The sequence below is a fragment of the Oncorhynchus kisutch genome, unplaced genomic scaffold (genome assembly GCF_002021735.2).
Source record: "Oncorhynchus kisutch isolate 150728-3 unplaced genomic scaffold, Okis_V2 Okis05a-Okis16b_hom, whole genome shotgun sequence".
Classification (NCBI taxonomy): domain Eukaryota; kingdom Metazoa; phylum Chordata; class Actinopteri; order Salmoniformes; family Salmonidae; genus Oncorhynchus; species Oncorhynchus kisutch.
The window spans coordinates 2,074,290-2,094,681 of record NW_022261982.1 but is presented as its reverse complement, the minus strand read 5'-3'; the positions used below and the strand labels follow the sequence as shown (position 1 = coordinate 2,094,681).

General features: G+C 45.4%; 1 protein-coding gene across 1 annotated transcript in view; it reads right to left on the bottom strand.

Annotated features, from left to right (window-relative positions):
• Positions 1 to 20,392, bottom strand: part of LOC109886997 (receptor tyrosine-protein kinase erbB-4-like) — a 503,341-nt gene that overhangs the window by 114,908 nt on the left and 368,041 nt on the right. Inside the window, 5 exon segments of the mRNA XM_031813320.1 lie at positions 6,070 to 6,183; positions 7,726 to 7,867; positions 9,999 to 10,117; positions 12,542 to 12,607; positions 16,437 to 16,571. Coding sequence (XP_031669180.1) covers positions 6,070 to 6,183; positions 7,726 to 7,867; positions 9,999 to 10,117; positions 12,542 to 12,607; positions 16,437 to 16,571 — 576 coding nt within the window.

Sequence of the window (20,392 nt, the reverse complement as noted above, 5' to 3'; positions counted from 1 at the left end):
TTATGGGGATACCTTTGGGACAGATGTAATTATGGGGATACCTTTGGGACAGATAAAATTATGGGGGTACCTTTGGGACAGATGTCATTATGGGGATACCTTTGGGACAGATGTCATTATGGGGATACCTTTGGGACAGATGTCATTATGGGGATACCTTTGGGACAGATGTCATTATGGGGGTACCTTTGAGACAGATGTCATTATGGGGATACCTTTGGGACAGATGTCATTATGGGGATACCTTTGGGACAGATGTCATTATGGGGTTACAATATGTGGATACCTTTGGGACAGATGTCATTATGGGGATACCTTTGGGACAGATGTAATTATGGGGTAGAGTATGTGGGTACCTTTGGGACAGATGTCATTATGGGGATACCTTTGGGACAGATGTCATTATGGGGTTACAATATGTGGATACCTTTGGGACAGATGTCATTATGGGGATACCTTTGGGACAGATGTAATTATGGGGTAGAGTATGTGGGTACCTTTGGGACAGATGTCATTATGGGGATACCTTTGGGACAGATGTCATTATGGGGTTACAATATGTGGATACCTTTGGGACAGATGTCATTATGGGGATACCTTTGGGACAGATGTAATTATGGGGTAGAGTATGTGGGTACCTTTGGGACAGATGTCATTATGGGGTTACAATATGTGGATACCTTTGGACAGATGTCATTATGGGGATACCTTTGGGACAGATGTAATTATGGGGTAGAGTATGTGGGTACCTTAGGGACAGATGTCATTATGGGGATACCTTTGGGACAGATGTAATTATGGGGTAGAGTATGTGGGTACCTTAGGGACAGATGTCATTATGGGGTAGAGTATGTGGGTACCTTAGGGACAGATTCATTATGGGGTAGAGTATGTGGGTACCTTAGGGACAGATGTCATTATGGGGTAGAGTATGTGGGTACCTTAGGGACAGATGTCATTATGGGGTGGTAGGTAGAGTATGTGGGTACCTTAGGGACAGATGTCATTATGGGGTAGAGTATGTGGGTACCTTAGGGACAGATGTCATTATGGGGTAGAGTATGTGGGTACCTTAGGGACAGATGTCATTCTGGGGTAGAGTATGTGGGTACCTTAGGGACAGATGTCATTATGGGGTAGAGTATGTGGGTACCTTAGGGACAGATGTCATTATGGGGTAGAGTATGTTGGGGTACTTAGGGACAGATGTCATTATGGGTAGAGTATGTGGGGTACCTTAGGACAGATGTCATTATGGGGTAGAGTATGTGGGTACCTTAGGGACAGATGTCATTATGGGGTAGAGTATGTGGGTACCTTAGGGACAGATGTCATTATGGGGTAGAGTATGTGGTACCTTAGGGACAGATGTCATTATGGGTAGAGTATGTGGGTACCTTAGGGACAGATGTCATTATGGGGTAGAGTATGTGGGTACCTTAGGGACAGATGTCATTATGGGGTAGAGTATGTGGGTACCTTAGGGACAGATGTCATTATGGGGTAGAGTATGTGGGTACTTAGGGACAGATGTCATTATGGGTAGAGTATGTGGGTACCTTAGGGACAGATGTCATTATGGGGTAGAGTATGTGGGTACCTTAGGGACAGATGTCATTATGGGGTAGAGTATGTGGGTACCTTAGGGACAGATGTCATTATGGGGTAGAGTATGTGGGTACTTAGGGACAGATGTCATTATGGGGTAGAGTATGTGGGTACCTAGGGACAGATGTCATTATGGGGTAGAGTATGTGGGTACCTTAGGGACAGATGTCATTAGTATGTGGGTACCCTTAGGGACAGTATGTTGGGTACCTTAGGGACAGATGTCATTATGGGGTAGAGTATGTGGGTACCTTAGGGACAGATGTCATTATGGGGTAGAGTATGTGGGTACCTTAGGGACAGATGTCATTATGGGGTAGAGTATGTGGGTACCTTAGGGACAGATGTAATTATGGGGTAGAGTATGTGGGTACCTTAGGGACAGATGTCATATGGGGTTAGAGTATGTGGGTACCTTAGGGACAGATGTCATTATGGGGTAGAGTATGTGGGTACCTTAGGGACAGATGTCATTATGGGGTAGAGTATGTGGGTACCTTAGGGACAGATGTCATTATGGGGTAGAGTATGTGGGTACCTTAGGGACAGATGTCATTATGGGGTAGAGTATGTGGGTACCTTAGGGACAGATGTCATTATGGGGTAGAGTATGTGGGTACCTTAGGGACAGATGTCATTATGGGGTAGAGTATGTGGGTACCTTAGGGACAGGTGTCATTATGGGGTAGAGTATGTGGGTACCTTAGGGACAGATGTCATTATGGGGTAGAGTATGTGGGTACCTTAGGGACAGATGTCATTATGGGGTAGAGTATGTGGGTACCTTAGGGACAGATGTCATTATGGGGTAGAGTATGTGGGTACCTTAGGGACAGGTGTCATTATGGGGTAGAGTATGTGGGTACCTTAGGGACAGGTGTCATTACTGTCATGTTCTGACCTGAGATATCTCTGTTTTATTTACATTTTGCTTAGGTCAGGATGTGACTAGGGTGGGTACGCTAGTTTTGTATTGTCTAGGGTTTTTGTATGTCTAGGGTTTTTGTATGTCTAGGGTTTTTGTAGGTCTAGGGGTTTTGTATGTTGGCCTGATATGGTTCCCAATCAGAGACAGCAGCATATTTAGGTAGCCATTTCCTTTTGGTGTTTGTGGGATCTTGTCTATGTGTAGTTGCCTGTCAGCACTCGTTTGTACAGCTTCACGGTTTGTTTTGTTATTTTGTTAGTTTGTTCAGCGTTCATTCTTTAAATGAATGAGAATGTACGTTGGTCTGAATCTTATAACGAACGTGACAGACGATCCCACTAAAAATGGACCAAGCAGCGTGTTCAGGAGGAATAGACCTGGGAGGAGATTTTGGATGGAGCAGGACCCTGGACGCAGGCTGGAGAGTATCGCCGTCCTAAGGAGGAGATAGAGGCAGCGAAAGCGGAACGGTGATATTACGAGGAGTTGTACCAACGAGACATGCACAAGAGGCAGCCCCAGAAATATTTTTTGGGGGCACACGGGGAGATTGGCTGAGTCAGGTTGGAGACCTGAGCAAACTCCTCGTGCTTACCATGGGGAGCGTGTGACTGGTGCCACCTGTACCGGTCCCACGCACCAGGCCTCCAATGCGCCTCCACAGTCCAGTACGTCCTGTGCCTGCTCCCCGCACTTGCCCTGAGGTGCGTGTCTTCAGCCCGGTGCCACCTGTACCGGTCCCACGCACCAGGCCTCCAGTGTGCCTCCACAGTCCAGTACGTCCTGTGCCTGCTCCCCGCACTTGCCCTGAGGTGCGTGTCTTCAGCCCGGTGCCACCTGTACCGGTCCCACGCACCAGGCCTCCAGTGTGCCTCCACAGTCCAGTACGTCCTGTGCCTGCTCCCCGCACTCGCCCTGAGGTGCGTGTCTTCAGCCTGGTACCACCAGTGCCGGCACCACGCACCAGGCCTCCAGTGTGCCTCCACAGTCCAGTACGTCCTGTGCCTGCTCCCCACACTCGCCCTGAGGTGCGTGTCTTCAGCCTGGTACCACCTGTACCGGTCCCACGCACCAGGCCTCCAGTGTGCCTCCACAGTCCAGTACGTCCTGTGCCTGCTCCCCACACTCGCCCTGAGGTGCGTGTCTTCAGCCTGGTACCACCAGTGCCGGCACCACGCACCAGGCCTCCAGTGTGCCTCCACAGTCCAGTACGTCCTGTGCCTGCTCCCCACACTCGCCCTGAGGTGCGTGTCTTCAGCCTGGTACCACCAGTGCCGGCACCACGCACCAGGCCTCCAGTGTGCCTCCACAGTCCAGTACGTCCTGTGCCTGCTCCCCACACTCGCCCTGAGGTGCGTGTCTTCAGCCTGGTACCACCAGTGCCGGCACCACGCACCAGGCCTCCAGTGTGCCTCCACAGTCCAGTACGTCCTGTGCCTGCTCCCCACACTCGCCCTGAGGTGCGTGTCTTCAGCCTGGTACCACCAGTGCCGGCACCACGCACCAGGCCTCCAGTGTGCCTCCACAGTCCAGTACGTCCTGTGCCTGCTCCCCACACTCGCCCTGAGGTGCGTGTCTTCAGCCTGGTACCACCAGTGCCGGCACCACGCACCAGGCCTCCAGTGTGCCTCCACAGTCCAGTACGTCCTGTGCCTGCTCCCCACACTCGCCCTGAGGTGCGTGTCTTCAGCCTGGTACCACCAGTGCCGGCACCACGCACCAGGCCTCCAGTGTGCCTCCACAGTCCAGTACGTCCTGTGCCTGCTCCCCACACTCGCCCTGAGGTGCGTGTCTTCAGCCTGGTACCACCAGTGCCGGCACCACGCACCAGGCCTCCAGTGTGCCTCCACAGTCCAGTACGTCCTGTGCCTGCTCCCCACACTCGCCCTGAGGTGCGTGTCTTCAGCCTGGTACCACCAGTGCCGGCACCACGCACCAGGTCTCCAGTTTGCCTCCACAGTCCAGTACGTCCTGTGCCTGCTCCCCACACTCGCCCTGAGGTGCGTGTCTTCAGCCTGGTACCACCAGTGCCGGCACCACGCACCAGGCCTCCAGTGTGCCTCCAGAGTCCAGTACGTCCTGTGCCTGCTCCCCACACTCGCCCTGAGGTGCGTGTCTTCAGCCTGGTACCACCAGTGCCGGCACCAGGCACCAGGTCTCCAGTGCGCCTCCACAGTCCAGTACGTCCTGTGCCTGCTCCCCACACTCGCCCTGAGGTGCGTGTCTTCAGCCTGGTACCACCAGTGCCGGCACCAGGCACCAGGTCTCCAGTGCGCCTCCACAGTCCAGTACGTCCTGTGCCTGCTCCCCACACTCGCCCTGAGGTGCGTGTCTTCAGCCTGGTACCACCAGTGCCGGCACCACGCACCAGGTCTCCAGTGCGCCTCCACAGTCCAGAGCTTTGGACTGTCACGTTCTGACCTGAGATATCTCTGTTTTCTTTATATGTTGGTTAGGTCAGGGTGTGACTAGGGTGGGGACGCTAGTTTTGTATTGTCTAGGGTTTTTGTATTGTCTAAGTTTTATAGGTCTAGGGTTTTATAGGTCTAGGGTTTTATAGGTCTAGGGTTTTATAGGTCTAGGGTTTATGTATTGTCTAGGTTTTATAGGTCTAGGGTTTTATAGGTCTAGGGTTTTTGTATTGTCTAGGTTTTGTAGGTCTAGGGTTTTATAGGTCTAGGGTTTTATAGGTCTAGGGTTTTATAGGTCTAGGGTTTTATAGGTCTAGGGTTTATGTATTGTCTAGGTTTTGTAGGTCTAGGGTTTTATAGGTCTAGGGTTTTATAGGTCTAGGGTTTATGTATTGTCTAAGTTTTATAGGTCTAGGGTTTTATAGGTCTAGGGTTTTATAGGTCTAGGGTTTTATAGGTCTAGGGTTTTATAGGTCTAGGGTTTATGTATTGTCTAGGTTTTGTAGGTCTAGGGTTTTATAGGTCTAGGGTTTTATAGATCTAGGGTTTTGTAGGTCTAGGGTTTTGTAGGTCTAGGGTTTATGTATTGTCTAGGGTTTTTGTATTGTCTAAGTTTTATAGGTCTAGGGTTTTATAGGTCTAGGGTTTATGTATTGTCTAGGGTGTTATAGGTCTAGGGTTTATGTATTGTCTAGGGTTTATGTATTGTCTAGGGTTTATGTATTGTCTAGGGTTTTGTAGGTCTAGGGTTTTGTAGGTATAGGGTTTTGTAGGTCTAGGGTTTTATAGGTCTTGGGTTTTATAGGTCTAGGGTTTTATAGGTCTAGGGTTTTGTAGGTCTAGGGTTTTATAGGTCTAGGGTTTTATAGGTCTAGGGTTTATGTATTGTCTAGGGTTTTGTAGGTCTAGGGTTTTGTAGGTCTAGGGTTTTGTAGGTCTAGGGTTTTGTACGTCTAGGGTTTTGTAGGTCTAGGAGTTTTTTGTATTTCTATGTTAGCCTGATATGGTTCCCATTATGGGGGTACAGTATGTGGGTACCTTTGGGACAGATGTCATTATGGGGGTACAGTATGTGGGTACCTTTGGGACAGATGTCATTATGGGGGTACAGTATGTGGGTACCTTTGGGACAGATATCAGTGCAGGGGATGCACATCTTGATGCGGTTCTCCTCTACTTCCATCTTGTTGCTGGGACAAGCCCTCACACAGGAGCTGTGGTCCACCACAAAGTTATCTGGGACACAACACACAGATATAACAACTTTACTCTACATATTATAGAAACTCTTCCACAGGGCTGTCCTAGATGGTTGTCTATAACTTTACTCTACATATTACAGAAACTCTTCCACAGGGCTGTCCTAGATGGTTGTCTATAACTTTACTCTACACTTTACAGAAACTCTTCCACAGGGCTGTCCTAGATGGTTGTCTATAACTTTACTCTACATATTACAGAAACTCTTCCACAGGGCTGTCCTAGATGGTTGTCTATAACTTTACTCTACATATTACAGAAACTCTTCCACAGGGCTGTCCTAGATGGTTGTCTATAACTTTACTCTACACTTTACAGAAACTCTTCCACAGGGCTGTCCTAGATGGTTGTCTATAACTTTACTCTACACATTATAGAAACTCTTCCACAGGGCTGTCCTAGATGGTTGTCTATAACTTTACTCTACACTTTACAGAAACTCTTCCACAGGGCTGTCCTAGATGGTTGTCTATAACTTTACTCTACACTTTACAGAAACTCTTCCACAGGGCTGCCCTAGATGGTTGTCTATAACTTTACTCTACACTTTACAGAAACTCTTCCACAGGGCTGTCCTAGATGGTTGTCTATAACTTTACTCTACATATTACAGAAACTCTTCCACGGGGCTGTCCTAGATGGTTGTCTATAACCTTACTCTACATATTACAGAAACTCTTCCACAGGGCTGTCCTAGATGGTTGTCTATAACTTTACTCTACACTTTACAGAAACTCTTCCACAGGGCTGTCCTAGATGGTTGTCTATAACTTTACTCTACACTTTACAGAAACTCTTCCACAGGGCTGTCCTAGATGGTTGTCTATAACTTTACTCTACACTTTACAGAAACTCTTCCACAGGGCTGTCCTAGATGGTTGTCTATAACTTTACTCTACACTTTACAGAAACTCTTCCACAGGGCTGTCCTAGATGGTTGTCTATAACTTTACTCTACATATTACAGAAACTCTTCCACAGGGCTGTCCTAGATGGTTGTCTATAACTTTACTCTACACTTTACAGAAACTCTTCCACAGGGCTGTCCTAGATGGTTGTCTATAACTTTACTCTACACTTTACAGAAACTCTTCCACAGGGCTGTCCTACATGGTTGTGTGCATGTGTCTATGTCAGTCCCCTGAATTGATTTGTACATCAATAGTTTTGGGTCATGGGTCATGCCAGCATTATGCTTGGTGTGGGTCATTGGTCATGCCAGCATTATGCATGGTGTGGGTCATGGGTCATGCCAGCATTATACATGGTGTGGGTCATTGGTCATGCCAGCGTTATGCATGGTGTGGGTCATGGGTCATGCCAGCATTATACATTGTGTGAGTCATTGGTCATGGGTCATGGGTCATGCCAGTGTTATGCATGGTGTGGGTCATGGGTCATGGGTCATGCCAGCATTATGCATGGTGTGGGTCATGGGTCATGCCAGTGTTATGCATGGTGTGGGTCAAGGGTCATGCCAGCGTTATGCATGGTGTGGGTCAGGTAAGCGGTTCTTACGGGGACACTTCTCCACACAGAAGGATCCATAGGTGTACTTGGCCCGTGGGTTGGATTCCAGCTGGAAGGTGGTGGGGTTGTACACAAAGGGCTGGGGGCACTGGGTCACGCACGCCCCGCTGTCGTTGAAGTTGGTGCAGGCCTGGAACGGAAACATTAGGAACACACAGTCTGAGGGTATAGGAGCGTGGGGTAGGACTCAATTTACCCAGCCACAGTAATGTACATTGACGTTGTCGTTGTTTAGAAACTACTGTCTGGGCAAACACATCTTATTCTGAAATGTGTAAGCATGTACGTGTAAGAGCAGTCTACCTGGTAGCGGTATGTTTTACAACAGACTACCTTGAACCATATGGGGATTTTACCTCACAGTGGGATACAGAGCTATTCTGTAAACACTACGAGGTGGGTTAGATGGGATTGAGCCCTGAGGAACACAAGGACACACCACTGTTTACTATTTACTACATGATCAGTCGTTTTTAGCCAGGTTTAATCATATTACAGTATACAGGCCATACTGTAACTGCACCAAAAACACTCTTATCCTCCAGGTCATACTGTATCTGTAGCCAAAACACTCTTATCCTCCAGGTCATACTGTATCTGCAGCCAAAACACTCTTATCCTCCAGGTCATACTGTATCTGTAGCCAAAACACTCTTATCCTCCAGGTCATACTGTATCTGTAGCCAAAACACTGTTATCCTCCAGGCCATACTGTAACTGCACCAAAAACACTCTTATCCTCCAGGTCATACTGTATCTGTAGCCAAAACACTCTTATCCTCCAGGTCATACTGTAACTGCACCAAAAACACTCTTATCCTCCAGGTCATACTGTATCTGTAGCCAAAACACTGTTATCCTCCAGGCCATACTGTAACTGCACCAAAAACACTCTTATCCTCCAGGTCATACTGTATCTGTAGCCAAAACACTCTTATCCTCCAGGTCATACTGTAACTGCACCAAAAACACTCTTATCCTCCAGGTCATACTGTATCTGTAGCCAAAACACTCTTATCCTCCAGGTCATACTGTATCTGCAGCCAAAACACTCTTATCCTCCAGGTCATACTGTATCTGCAGCCAAAACACTCTTATCCTCCAGGCCATACTGTAACTGCACCAAAAACACTCTTATCCTCCAGGTCATACTGTATCTGCAGCCAAAACACTGTTATCCTCCAGGTCATACTGTATCTGCAGCCAAAACACTCTTATCCTCCAGGTCATACTGTAACTGCACCAAAAACACTCTTATCCTCCAGGTCATACTGTATCTGCAGCCAAAACACTGTTATCCTCCAGGTCATACTGTAACTGCACCAAAAACACTCTTATCCTCCAGGTCATACTGTATCTGCAGCCAAAACACTGTTATCCTCCAGGTCATACTGTATCTGTAGCCAAAACACTCTTATCCTCCAGGTCATACTGTATCTGCAGCCAAAACACTCTTATCCTCCAGGTCATACTGTATCTGCAGCCAAAACACTGTTATCCTCCAGGTCATACTGTATCTGTAGCCAAAACACTCTTATCCTCCAGGTCATTCTGTATCTGTAGCCAAACCACTCTTATCCTCCAGGTCATACTGTATCGGTAGCCAAAACACTCTTATCCCCCAGGTCATACTGTATCTGTAGCCAAAACACTCTTATCCTCCAGGTCATACTGTATCTGTAGCCAAACCACTCTTATCCTCCAGGTCATACTGTATCTGTAGCCAAAACACTCTTATCCTCCAGGTCATACTGTATCTGCAGCCAAAACACTCTTATCCTCCAAGCCTCCAGACACACCATATATGAGTCAACTGTTAGTCAAATAGAAGCCATTGATCCGAAGGCTAAATGGTTAGTTTTTCTCATAAAACGTTGAACTTGTCTGTCGTCAGTGTTTGCGACCTCTAATAGCGACTAGTAATTGGATAAGGCTCTATACGTTACACCTGTAATAACGCTCTGTTAGTAGAAAACATTCCTTCATTAAATGAACAGAAAATGTTAGGGGGGGTGAAGGATCATAATTAGAATAATAAATTAACCATTTGGTTGTTTCATCTGAGGAGGAGTCAGTAGACTTCTACAGTCTATTAAACACACAGAGATGTGTCGTTCAGTAACTGGGGAATTAGAGAATTTGTGTGAATTCTGTTGTTGTGTTGGGAGAGTAATGTGTGTGTGGGGGGGGGTTAACTGTGGATAACTGTGTAGGTGTCTGTGTGTATGCGCGGGCATCTGTGTGTGTGTGTGTCCACGTACGAAGCAGTCTGTGTCCTTGGGTCCCGAGCAGCCCCCAGCACACTCCCTGTGGCAGCAGTTACTGACGTAGGGGCCGAAGCAACGGCCGTCACACTGCTCAGCACACACAGTCTTGGTCACTGTGGAGAGCACAGGGTTTACATTACTGACACAGGTATACACACACACACACACACAATGCACTGCCAGTTATATAGTGTAAGTTATAGCTCTCCATAGAAAATGCCTGATATGGAATGTGGTCAATGATAAATCAATCCCTACAACCCCTGTTTTATGACACTGGGTTTATACCCTGTTGAGAAGAGAAGAGGATCCCAACAACACACACACACTTCACACAGTGGCATAATAATTCTGGGTTGTCAAAGCCTTGTGTTTAAGTGCTCACTTCCTGTCCCTCTGTGTGGGAACATAATGAAGTGGTAGGACAGAAAGCTGTGGAGCTCTTAGCTCTATTATTCTGACTGAGGAACTGCAAAGAAAAGACCAATCACTCTCTATGGTTGTCTATGACGGCTGGAGTTCACCCTGTCAGGATGAAGAGGAATGTTACAGTGAACATTCTCTGTTTCTCTCACTCTTTCTCTCTGTTTCTCTCACTCTTTCTCTCTGTTTCTCTCACTCTTTCTCTCTGTTTCTCTCACTCTTTCTCTCTCTGTTTCTCTCTCTGTTTCTCTCTCTGTTTCTCTCTCTGTTTCTCTCTCTCTTTCTCTCTCTCTGTTTCTCTCTCTCTTTCTCTCTCTGTTTCTCTCTCTCTTTCTCTCTCTCTCTCTGATTCTCTTTGTTTCTCTCTCTGATTCTCTTTGTTTGTCTCTCTCTTTTTCGCTCTCTGTTTCTCTGCTCTTTCTCTCTCATTCTCTCTCTCTCTTTCTGTTTCTCTCTCTTTCTGTTTATCTCTCTCTTTCTCCCTCTTTCTCTCTCGTTCTCTCTCGTTCTCCTCTCCTCTTTCTGTTTATTCTCTCTTTCTGTTTCTCTCTCTTTGCTCTCTTTCTGTTCTCTCTCTTTCTCTCTGTGTCTCTCCCTCTTTCTCTCTCTTTCTCTTTCTCTCTCTCTTTGTTTCTCTCTACTCATTCTCTCTCTCTCTGTTTCTCTCTATCATTCTCTCTCTCTCTGTTTTCTCTCTATCATTCTCTCTCTCTCTGTTTCTCTCTATCATTCTCTCTCTCTCTGTTTCTCTCTATCATTCTCTCTCTCTGTTTCTCTCTATCATTCTCTCTCTCTCTGTTTCTCTCTATCATTCTCTCTCTCTGTTTCTCTCTATCATTCTCTCTCTCTCTGTTTCTCTCTATCATTCTCTCTCTCTCTGTTTCTCTCTATCATTCTCTCTCTCTCTGTTTCTCTCTATCATTCTCTCTCTCTGTTTCTCTCTATCATTCTCTCTCTCTCTGTTTCTCTCTATCATTCTCTCTCTCTCTGTTTCTCTCTATCATTCTCTCTCTCTCTGTTTCTCTCTAATCATTCTCTCTCTCTCTGTTTCTCTCTATCATTCTCTCTCTCTCTGTTTCCTCTCTATCATTCTCTCTCCTCTCTGTTTCTCTCTATCATTCTCTCTCTCTCTGTTTCTCTCTATCATTCTCTCTCTCTGTTTCGCTCTATCATTCTCTCTCTCTCTGTTTCTCTCTATCATTCTCTCCTCTCTCTGTTTCTCTCTATCATTCTCTCTCTCTCTGTTTTTCTCTCTATCATTCTCTCTCTCTCTGTTTTCTCTCTATCATTCTCTCTCTGTTTTCTCTCTATCTTTCTCTCTCTCTCTGTTTTCTCTCTAATCATTCTCTCTCTCTCTGTTTCTCTCTATCATTCTCTCTCTCTCTGTTTTTCTCCTCTATCATTCTCTCTCTCTCTGTTTCTCTCTATCATTCTCTCTCTCTCTGTTTCTCTCTAATCATTCTCTCTCTCTCTGTTTCTCTCTATCATTCTCTCTCTCTCTGTTTCTCTTCTATCATTCTCTCTCTCTCTGTTTCTCTCTATCATTCTCCTCTCTCTCTGTTTCTCTCTATCTTTTTCTCTCTCTCATCTGTTCTCTCTATCATTCTCTCTCTTGTTTCTCTCTATCATTCTCTCTCTCTCTGTTTCTCTCTATCATTCTCTCTCTCTCTGTTTCTCTCTATCAATTTCTCTCTCTCTCTGTTTCTCTCTATCATTCTCTCTCTCTCTGTTTCTCTCTATCATTCTCTCTCTCTTTCTCTCTGTTTCTCTCTCTTTCTCTATCATTCTCTCTCCTCTCTGTTTCTCTCTATCATTCTCGTCTTCTCTGTTTCTCTCTATCATTCTCTCTCTCTCTGTTTCTCTCTATCATTCTCTCTCTCTCTGTTTCTCTCTCTCTTTCTCTCTCTCTCGTTTATCTCTCTCTTTCTCTCTCTCTCTGTTTCTCTCTATCTTTCTCTTCTCTCTCTGTTTCTCTCTATCTTTCTCTCTCTCTTTCTGTTTATCTCTCTCTTTCTCTCTCTTTCTCTCTCTTTCTCTTTGTTTCTCTGTTTCTCTCTCTGTTTCTCTCTCGTTCTCTCTCTCTCTCTCTCTCTCTGTGTGTGTGTAATACATACAGCTTTGGCACTGGTTGTCCTGATGCCCCCAGCAGCGTCCGTTACAAGAGCGATGACATCGTTTGCCTGCGGACCACACACACACACACACACACACACACACACACACACACACACAAACAAAACATGGTCAGATAACCATCCACACAAACACACACACACACACACACACACACACACACACACACACACACACACACACACACACACACACACACACACACACACACAAACAAAACATGTCAGATAACCATCCACACAAACACACACACTAACACACACACACACACACACACAAACCTCCATCCTCCAACCCACCACCCATAAACATCCTCCTACCACCCGTTAACCGTTCCCCCCTAAACACACCCTTTCTCAGAAACCACCCTCAGAGTGTGCTCAGTGAGTGGGTGAGTGTGCTCAGTGAGTGGGTGAGTGTGCTCTGAGAGTGGGTGAGTGTGCTCTGAGAGTGGGTGAGTGTGCTCTGAGAGTGGGTGAGTGTGCTCTGAAAGTGGGTGAGTGTGCTCAGTGAGTGGGTGAGTGTGCTCAGTGAGTGGGTGAGTGTGCTCTGAGAGAGGGTGAGTGTGCTCAGTGAGTGGGTGAGTGTGCTCTGAGAGAGGGTGAGTGTGCTCAGTGAGTGGGTGAGTGTGCTCTGAGAGTGGGTGAGTGTGCTCTGAGAGTGGGTGAGTGTGCTCTGAGAGTGGGTGAGTGTGCTCTGAGAGTGGGTGAGTGTGCTCTGAGAGTGGGTGAGTGTGCTCTGAGAGAGGGTGAGTGTGCTCTGAGAGAGGGTGGGTGTGCTCTGTGAGTGGGTGAGTGTGCTCTGAGAGTGGGTGAGTGTGCTCTGAGAGTGGGTGAGTGTGCTCTGAAAGTGGGTGTGTGTGCTCAGTGAGTGGGTGAGTGTGCTCAGTGAGTGGGTGAGTGTGCTCTGAGAGAGGGTGAGTGTGCTCAGTGAGTGGGTGAGTGGGCTCTGAGAGTGGGTGAGTGTTCTCTGAGAGTGGGTGAGTGTGCTCTGAGAGTGGGTGAGTATGCTCTGAGAGTGGGTGAGTATGCTCTGAGAGAGGGTGAGTGTGCTCTGAGAGTGGGTGAGTGTGCTCTGAGAGTGGGTGAGTGTGCTCTGAGAGTGGGTGAGTGTGCTCTGAGAGAGGGTGAGTGTGCTCTAAGAGAGGGTGAGTGTGCTATGAGAGTGGGTGAGTGTGCTCAGTGAGTGGGTGAGTGTGCTCTGAGAGTAGGTGAGTGTGCTTTGAGAGTGGGTGAGTGTGCTCTGAGAGTGGGTGAGTGTGCTCTGAGAGTGGGTGAGTGTGCTCTGAGAGTGGGTGAGTGTACTATGAGAGTGGGTGAGTGTACTATGAGAGTGGGTGAGTGTACTCTGAGAGTGGGTGAGTGTGCTCTGAGAGAGGGTGAGTGTGCTCTGAGAGTGGGTGAGTGTACTATGAGAGTGGGTGAGTGTACTATGAGAGTAGGTGAGTGTACTCTGAGAGTGGGTGAGTGTGATCTGAGAGTGGGTGAGTGTACTATGAGAGTGGGTGAGTGTACTATGAGAGTGGGTGAGTGTGCTCTCATTGTTCTCGCTGGGCTGGCTCTCTCTGGGTCTACAGTAAGTATGAGGGACAAGGATCCACTCCCAGTCAAGTCATCTCTCTCAGGCAAAAAGTGGGGACATGACACATAACAGTTATCATAGCCCACCGTCAGTGAGCGTGAATGGGCCTGTCATCATCAGGCTTTAATTGACTGTGTGGTAATTACATGCTGAAGTGGAGGGCTGAGTGAATGTCACCCTCGGCCCCCTGCCTGCCTGTGAAATTACGCCTCGCTCACTCCAAAAATTATTATGTTAAATAGCGATCCAATCTGGCAACCTCAAAGAAAGCCTCAATCTGGCAACCTGGGCTCCCACGCACACAGAGCCACTCTCTCATTTTATGCCAACTCGTATTGTCTTATACTCCCTCTCCTCTGTCCTCTCTTCTGTCCTCTCCTCCTTCCTCTCCTCTGTCTTCTCCTCTGTCCTCTCCTCCGTCCCCTCTTCCGTCCTCTCCTCCGTCCTCTCCTCCGTCCCCTCCTCCGTCCTCTCTTATGTCCTCTCTTCTGTCCTCTCCTCTGGCCTCTCTTCTGTCCTCTCTTATGTCCTCTCCTCTGTCCTCTCCTCCATCCCCTCATCCGTCCTCTCTTCCGTCTTCTCTTCTGTCCTCTCTTCTGTCCTCTCCTCTGTCCTCTCTTATGTCCTCTCCTCTGTCCTCTTCTGTCTTCTCCTCTGTCCTCTCTTATGTCCTCTCTTCTGTCCTCTCCTCTGTCCTCTCTTCTGTCCTCTCTTCTGTCCTCTCCTCTGTCCTCTCCTCTGTCCTCATCTGTCTTCTCCTCTGTCCTCTCCTCTGTCCTCTCTTATGTCCTCTCTTCTGTCCTCTCCTCTGTCCTCTCTTCTGTCCTCTCCTCTGTCCTCTCCTCTGTCCTCTGTCCTCTTCTGTCTTCTCCCCTGTCCTCTCTTATGTCCTCTCCTCTGTCCTCTCTTATGTCCTCTCTTGTCCTCTCCTCTGTCCTCTCTTATGTCCTCTCCTCTGTCCTCTCCTCTGTCCTCTCCTCTGTCCTCTCCTCTGTACTCTCTTCTGTCCTCTCCTCTGTCCTCTCCTCTGTCCTCTCCTCTGTCCTCTCCTCTGTCCTCTCCTCTGTCCTCTCTTCTTCTTCTAACATCTCAAACAGACACCTTGTGGGGAGAATCTACATGCTCACTCGAGCATTGTGTGACATTTTGTGGTCATACGTGCTGTTTTTAGTGGTCACTGTGACATTCAGTGACATTTTCTACACTGATATTGAATGCATATCATGCCCTCACTTTTCCTTGGCATACAATGCAATCTAGGGAGGGGAAAACAAATTGAAAATGTGGAGAAGGTTTGAGGGAGTGGACTTGGAACTAAAATGGCGGTGTGTTTTGACACACAGTGGCCGGTAGCCAATGGCTGTGTGTTTCGACACACAATGGCCGGTAGCCATATCAGTGTTCCAAACACTTTGATTGGAGCTGGCTGTCAGCTTTAGTGAGCTTTATGTGCAGCTGAGACAGAATCACCATGGGCCTGGCTGCATAGCAACACAACCCAACCACCTCCATGTGAGTTTAATCACGGATCTATTGTGATGCTGCTTCCAACTCACCTTCAGCAAAACAGAGATAAAGGATACAAAGGGAGGCCCATTTTAACAATATCATTTGTATGAAACTGAGGAAACATGTAAGTGTGTGAAGGTGTGAAGGTGTGTGTGTGTGAAGGTGTGTGTGTGTGAAGGTGTGAAGGTGTGTGTGTGTGAAGATGTGTGTGTGTGAAGGTGTGTGTGTGTGAAGGTGTGAAGGTGTGAAGGTGTGTGTGTGTGAAGGTGTGTGTGTGTGAAGGTGTGTGTGTGTGAAGGTGTGAAGGTGTGTGTGTGTGAAGGTGTGAAGGTGTGAAGGTGTGTGTGTGTGAAGGTGTGTGTGTGTGTGAAGGTGTGAAGGTGTGTGTGTGTGTGTGAAGGTGTGTGTGTGTGTGAAGGTGTGTGTGTGTGAAGGTGTGAAGGTGTGAAGGTGTGTGGTGTGTGAAGGTGTGTGTGTGTGAAGGTGTGTGTGTGTGAAGGTGTGAAGGTGTGTGTGTGTGAAGGTGTGAAGGTGTGAAGGTGTGTGTGTGTGAAGGTGTGTGTGTGTGAAGGTGTGAAGGTGTGTGCGTGTGTGTGAAGGTGTGTGTGTGTGTGAAGGTGTGTGTGTGTGAAGGTGTGAAGGTGTGTGTGTGTGAAGGTGTGTGTGTGTGAAGGTGTGTGTGTGTATAATGTGCACCTTGGAAGTTTAGAGAAGCATCCCTCAATATTTTTATCAGCACCTCGACCACCCCTCCCTCTCAGCTTTGTGGTTTCTCCCCATACTCACATCCAAGGCCACTGTTGTTGGATGGTACCACCAAGAGCTCAGCTTGGGGGTTCTTGATGATGTCCCTCCAGTGGATGGTGTCGGCGTGGCACAGGAACTTGTTCTGGTCAACATAAACCCCTCCGTTCAGGATCTCTGTGCAGAGAAGAGGACACATATACACATAATAAGCACATAACCATTAACATGTATGTATGTATGTGTGTGTGTGTGTGTGTATGTGTGCTCTTGTGTATGTATGTATGTATGTGTGTGTGTGTGTATGTGTGCTCTTGTGTATGTATGTATGTAATGTGTGTGTGTAAGTATGTATGTATGTATGTATGTATGTATGTATGTATGTATGTATGTATGTATGTATGTATGTATGTATGTATGTATGTATGTATGTATGTATGTATGTATGTATGTATGTATGTATGTATGTATGTATGTGTGTGTGTGTATGTGTGCTCTTGTGTATGTATGTATGTATGTGTGTGTGTGTGTATGTGTGCTCTTGTGTATGTATGTATGTATGTATGTATGTATGTATGTATGTATGTATGTATGTATGTATGTATGTATGTATGTATGTATGTATGTATGTATGTATGTATGTATGTATGTATGTATGCTCTTGCTTGTGTGTGTATGTGTGTGCTCTTGTTTGTGTATGTGTGTATGTGTGTATGTGTGTGCGTGTGTGTGTGTATGTGTGTGTGTGTGTGTGTGTGTGTGTGTGTGTGTGTGTGTGTGTGTGTGTGTGTGTGTGTGTGTGTGTGTGTGTGTGTGTGTGTGTGTGTGTGTGTGTGTGTGTGTGTGTGTGTATGTTTATGTGTATGTGTGTGTGTGTGTGTACATGTTGGAGCAGAACATCAATACATGAAGGTTACTCCTGACCGTTCCTGAACATGCTATGCATTTCTTTATTTCTAAACCCTGCAGATGGAAACTATTGACTCAGTGTGAAAAGGTAAACGTGTGTTGTTGTCGTAAGGCCAGGTATGCAGACCTACCCTCCAGCAGCAGTCACTGTGTAATTCTGTGTCGTTTTATCTGTCGAACTGCTTTGCTTTATCTTGGCCAGGTCGCAATTGTAAATGAGAACTTGTTCTCAACTTGCCTACCTGGTTAAATAAAGGTAAAATAAATAAAAAAATAAAAAAATAAACTAGACTGCTTCATCCTGTTAAGTAGTGTTTACTGTCGCTTCTGAAAGGCGTCCATATTGTTGATGTGCTTTCATGCTACATCTACAAAGCTTCCCCTCCATCTACAAAGAGACGTATTCTCAACGAGTTCTCAACGAGTTCCTAGAAAATATCCTTTTCCCCCGTGACCTACTCCAGAAACAGAAAGAAGGACACAGAGGATAAAGGGAGGCTTTGGGTCAAACCCCCTCTTATGGTATTTCACTAATAGCAATAATATGTTTCTGTGGGAGGGTTATAGCCTTCACCAGATGTCTGCATGGGGAACCAGAACAATCTAGAATCCTGTACCTATATCACTGTCTTTATATGACAATGTGCAAGTCAATTACAGGATTTGGACTCAAATCAATCATGAGACTCAAGATAACAGTAGTTTGTGTGTGTGTGTGTGTGTGTGTGTGTGTGTGTGTGTGTGTGTGTGTGTGTGTGTGTGTGTGTGTGTGTGTGTGTGTGTGTGTGTGTGTGTGTGTGTGTGTATCATCCATGATGACCCCTGGTTCTGGGAACACCCTTGTCATAGTTAATGAAAAGAATCAGAATTTATAATCCAGATTGAACCGGATTAGGAAACATGCTCCACCAGTATATTATCGTCTCTGAACAGATTAGCAGCATAGGAAAATATAAAGATGAGGCGTATTCAGATATTCAGAATAGTGGAGAAGTGGGGGAAGCTAATCATTATGACGGAAATGGCTTGATTTAAACAAGGAACTCTCCCGTGGATAAAGATAAACTCAATTTGACATGCCTGCGGTCTCCCTCGCCGGGGGATGGTCTATCATTGCAATTTCATCTACTAATATCGCCTCGCACAAAGAAGGATTTTATCAAAGGGATGTTTTACATGTCAATGTATCAGACTGTTATAAGAGAACATTCTGTACCAATTACAATGGTATGCATGGAGCCTAAATATTCAGGGTGTTTGTATCTTATTCAATAATAGAATGTGATTCAATAGAGAATAGTCAGGAGGATATTCAGGATTGTGGCAAAAGTATGTTGATTAGATTCTGCCTGGATTGTTGATGCTGGTGCCTCCATAGAACTTCTCCATCACATTGTCCTCACAGAAATATGCTTACTCTGGATGTCTTCTCAGATTCTACTGATCTCTTCTCAGACTCTATGGATGTCTTCTAAGATACTATAGATGTCTTCTAAGATTCTATGGATGTCTTCTCAGATTCTATAGATGTCTTCTAAGATTCTATGGATGTCTTCTAAGATTCTATGGATGTTTTCTTAGATTCTATAGATGTCTTCTAAGATTCTATGGATGTCTTCTAAGATTCTATTTATTTCTTCTTAGATTCTATAGATGTCTTCTAAGATTCTATGGATGTCTTCTAAGATTCTATGGATGTCTTCTAAGATTCTATGGATGTCTTCTAAGATTCTATGGATGTCTTCTAGGATTCTATTTATTTCTTCTTAGATTCTATGGATGTCTTCTAAGATTCTATGGATGTCTTCAGAGATTCTATGGATGTCTTCTAAGATTCGATGGATGTCTTCTTAGATTCTATAGATGTCTTCTTAGATTCTATGGACATCTTCTAAGATTCTATGGACATCTTCTAAGATTCTATGGACATCTTCTTAGATTCTATGGATGTCTTCTAAGATTCTATGGATGTCTTCTAAGATTCTATGGATGTCTTCTTAGATTCTATGGATGTCTTCTAAGATTCTATTTATTTATTCTAAGATTCTATGGATGTCTTCTAAGATTCTATGGATGTCTTCTAAGATTCTATGGATGTCTTCTAAGATTCTATTGATTTATTCTTAGATTCTATGGATGTCTTCTTAGATTCTATAGATGTCTTCTTAGATTCTATAGATGTCTTCTTAAATTCTATAGATGTCTTCTTAGATTCTATAGATGTCTTCTTAGATTCTATGGATGTCTTCTTAGATTCTATAGATGTCTTCTTAGATTCTATAGATGTCTTCTAAGATTCTATGGACGTTTTCTTAGATTCTATGGATGTCTTCTAAGATTCTATGGACGTCTTCTTAGATTCTATGGAGGTCTTTGAAGATTCTACGACTGTCTTTGAAGATTCTATGAATGTCTTCTTAGATTCTATAGATGTCTTCTAAGATTCTATGGATGTCTTCTAAGATTCTATTGATTTATTCTTAGATTCTATGGATGTCTTCTTAGATTCTATAGATGTCTTCTTAGATTCTATAGATGTCTTCTTAGATTCTATGGATGTCTTCTTAGATTCTATAGATGTCTTCTTAGATTCTATAGATGTCTTCTAAGATTCTATGGACGTTTTCTTAGATTCTATAGATGTCTTCTAAGATTCTATGGACGTCTTCTTAGATTCTATGGAGGTCTTTGAAGATTCTACGACTGTCTTTGAAGATTCTATGAATGTCTTCTTAGATTCTATAGATGTCTTCTTAGATTCTATAGATGTCTTCTTAAATTCTATAGATGTCTTCTTAGATTCTATAGATGTCTTCTTAGATTCTATGGATGTCTTCTTAGATTCTATAGATGTCTTCTTAGATTCTATAGATGTCTTCTAAGATTCTATGGACGTTTTCTTAGATTCTATAGATGTCTTCTAAGATTCTATGGACGTCTTCTTAGATTCTATGGAGGTCTTTGAAGATTCTACGACTGTCTTTGAAGATTCTATGAATGTCTTCTGAGATTCTATGGATGTCTTCTAAGATTCTATGGACGTGTTCTAAGATTCTATGGACGTGTTCTAAGATTCTATGGACGTGTTC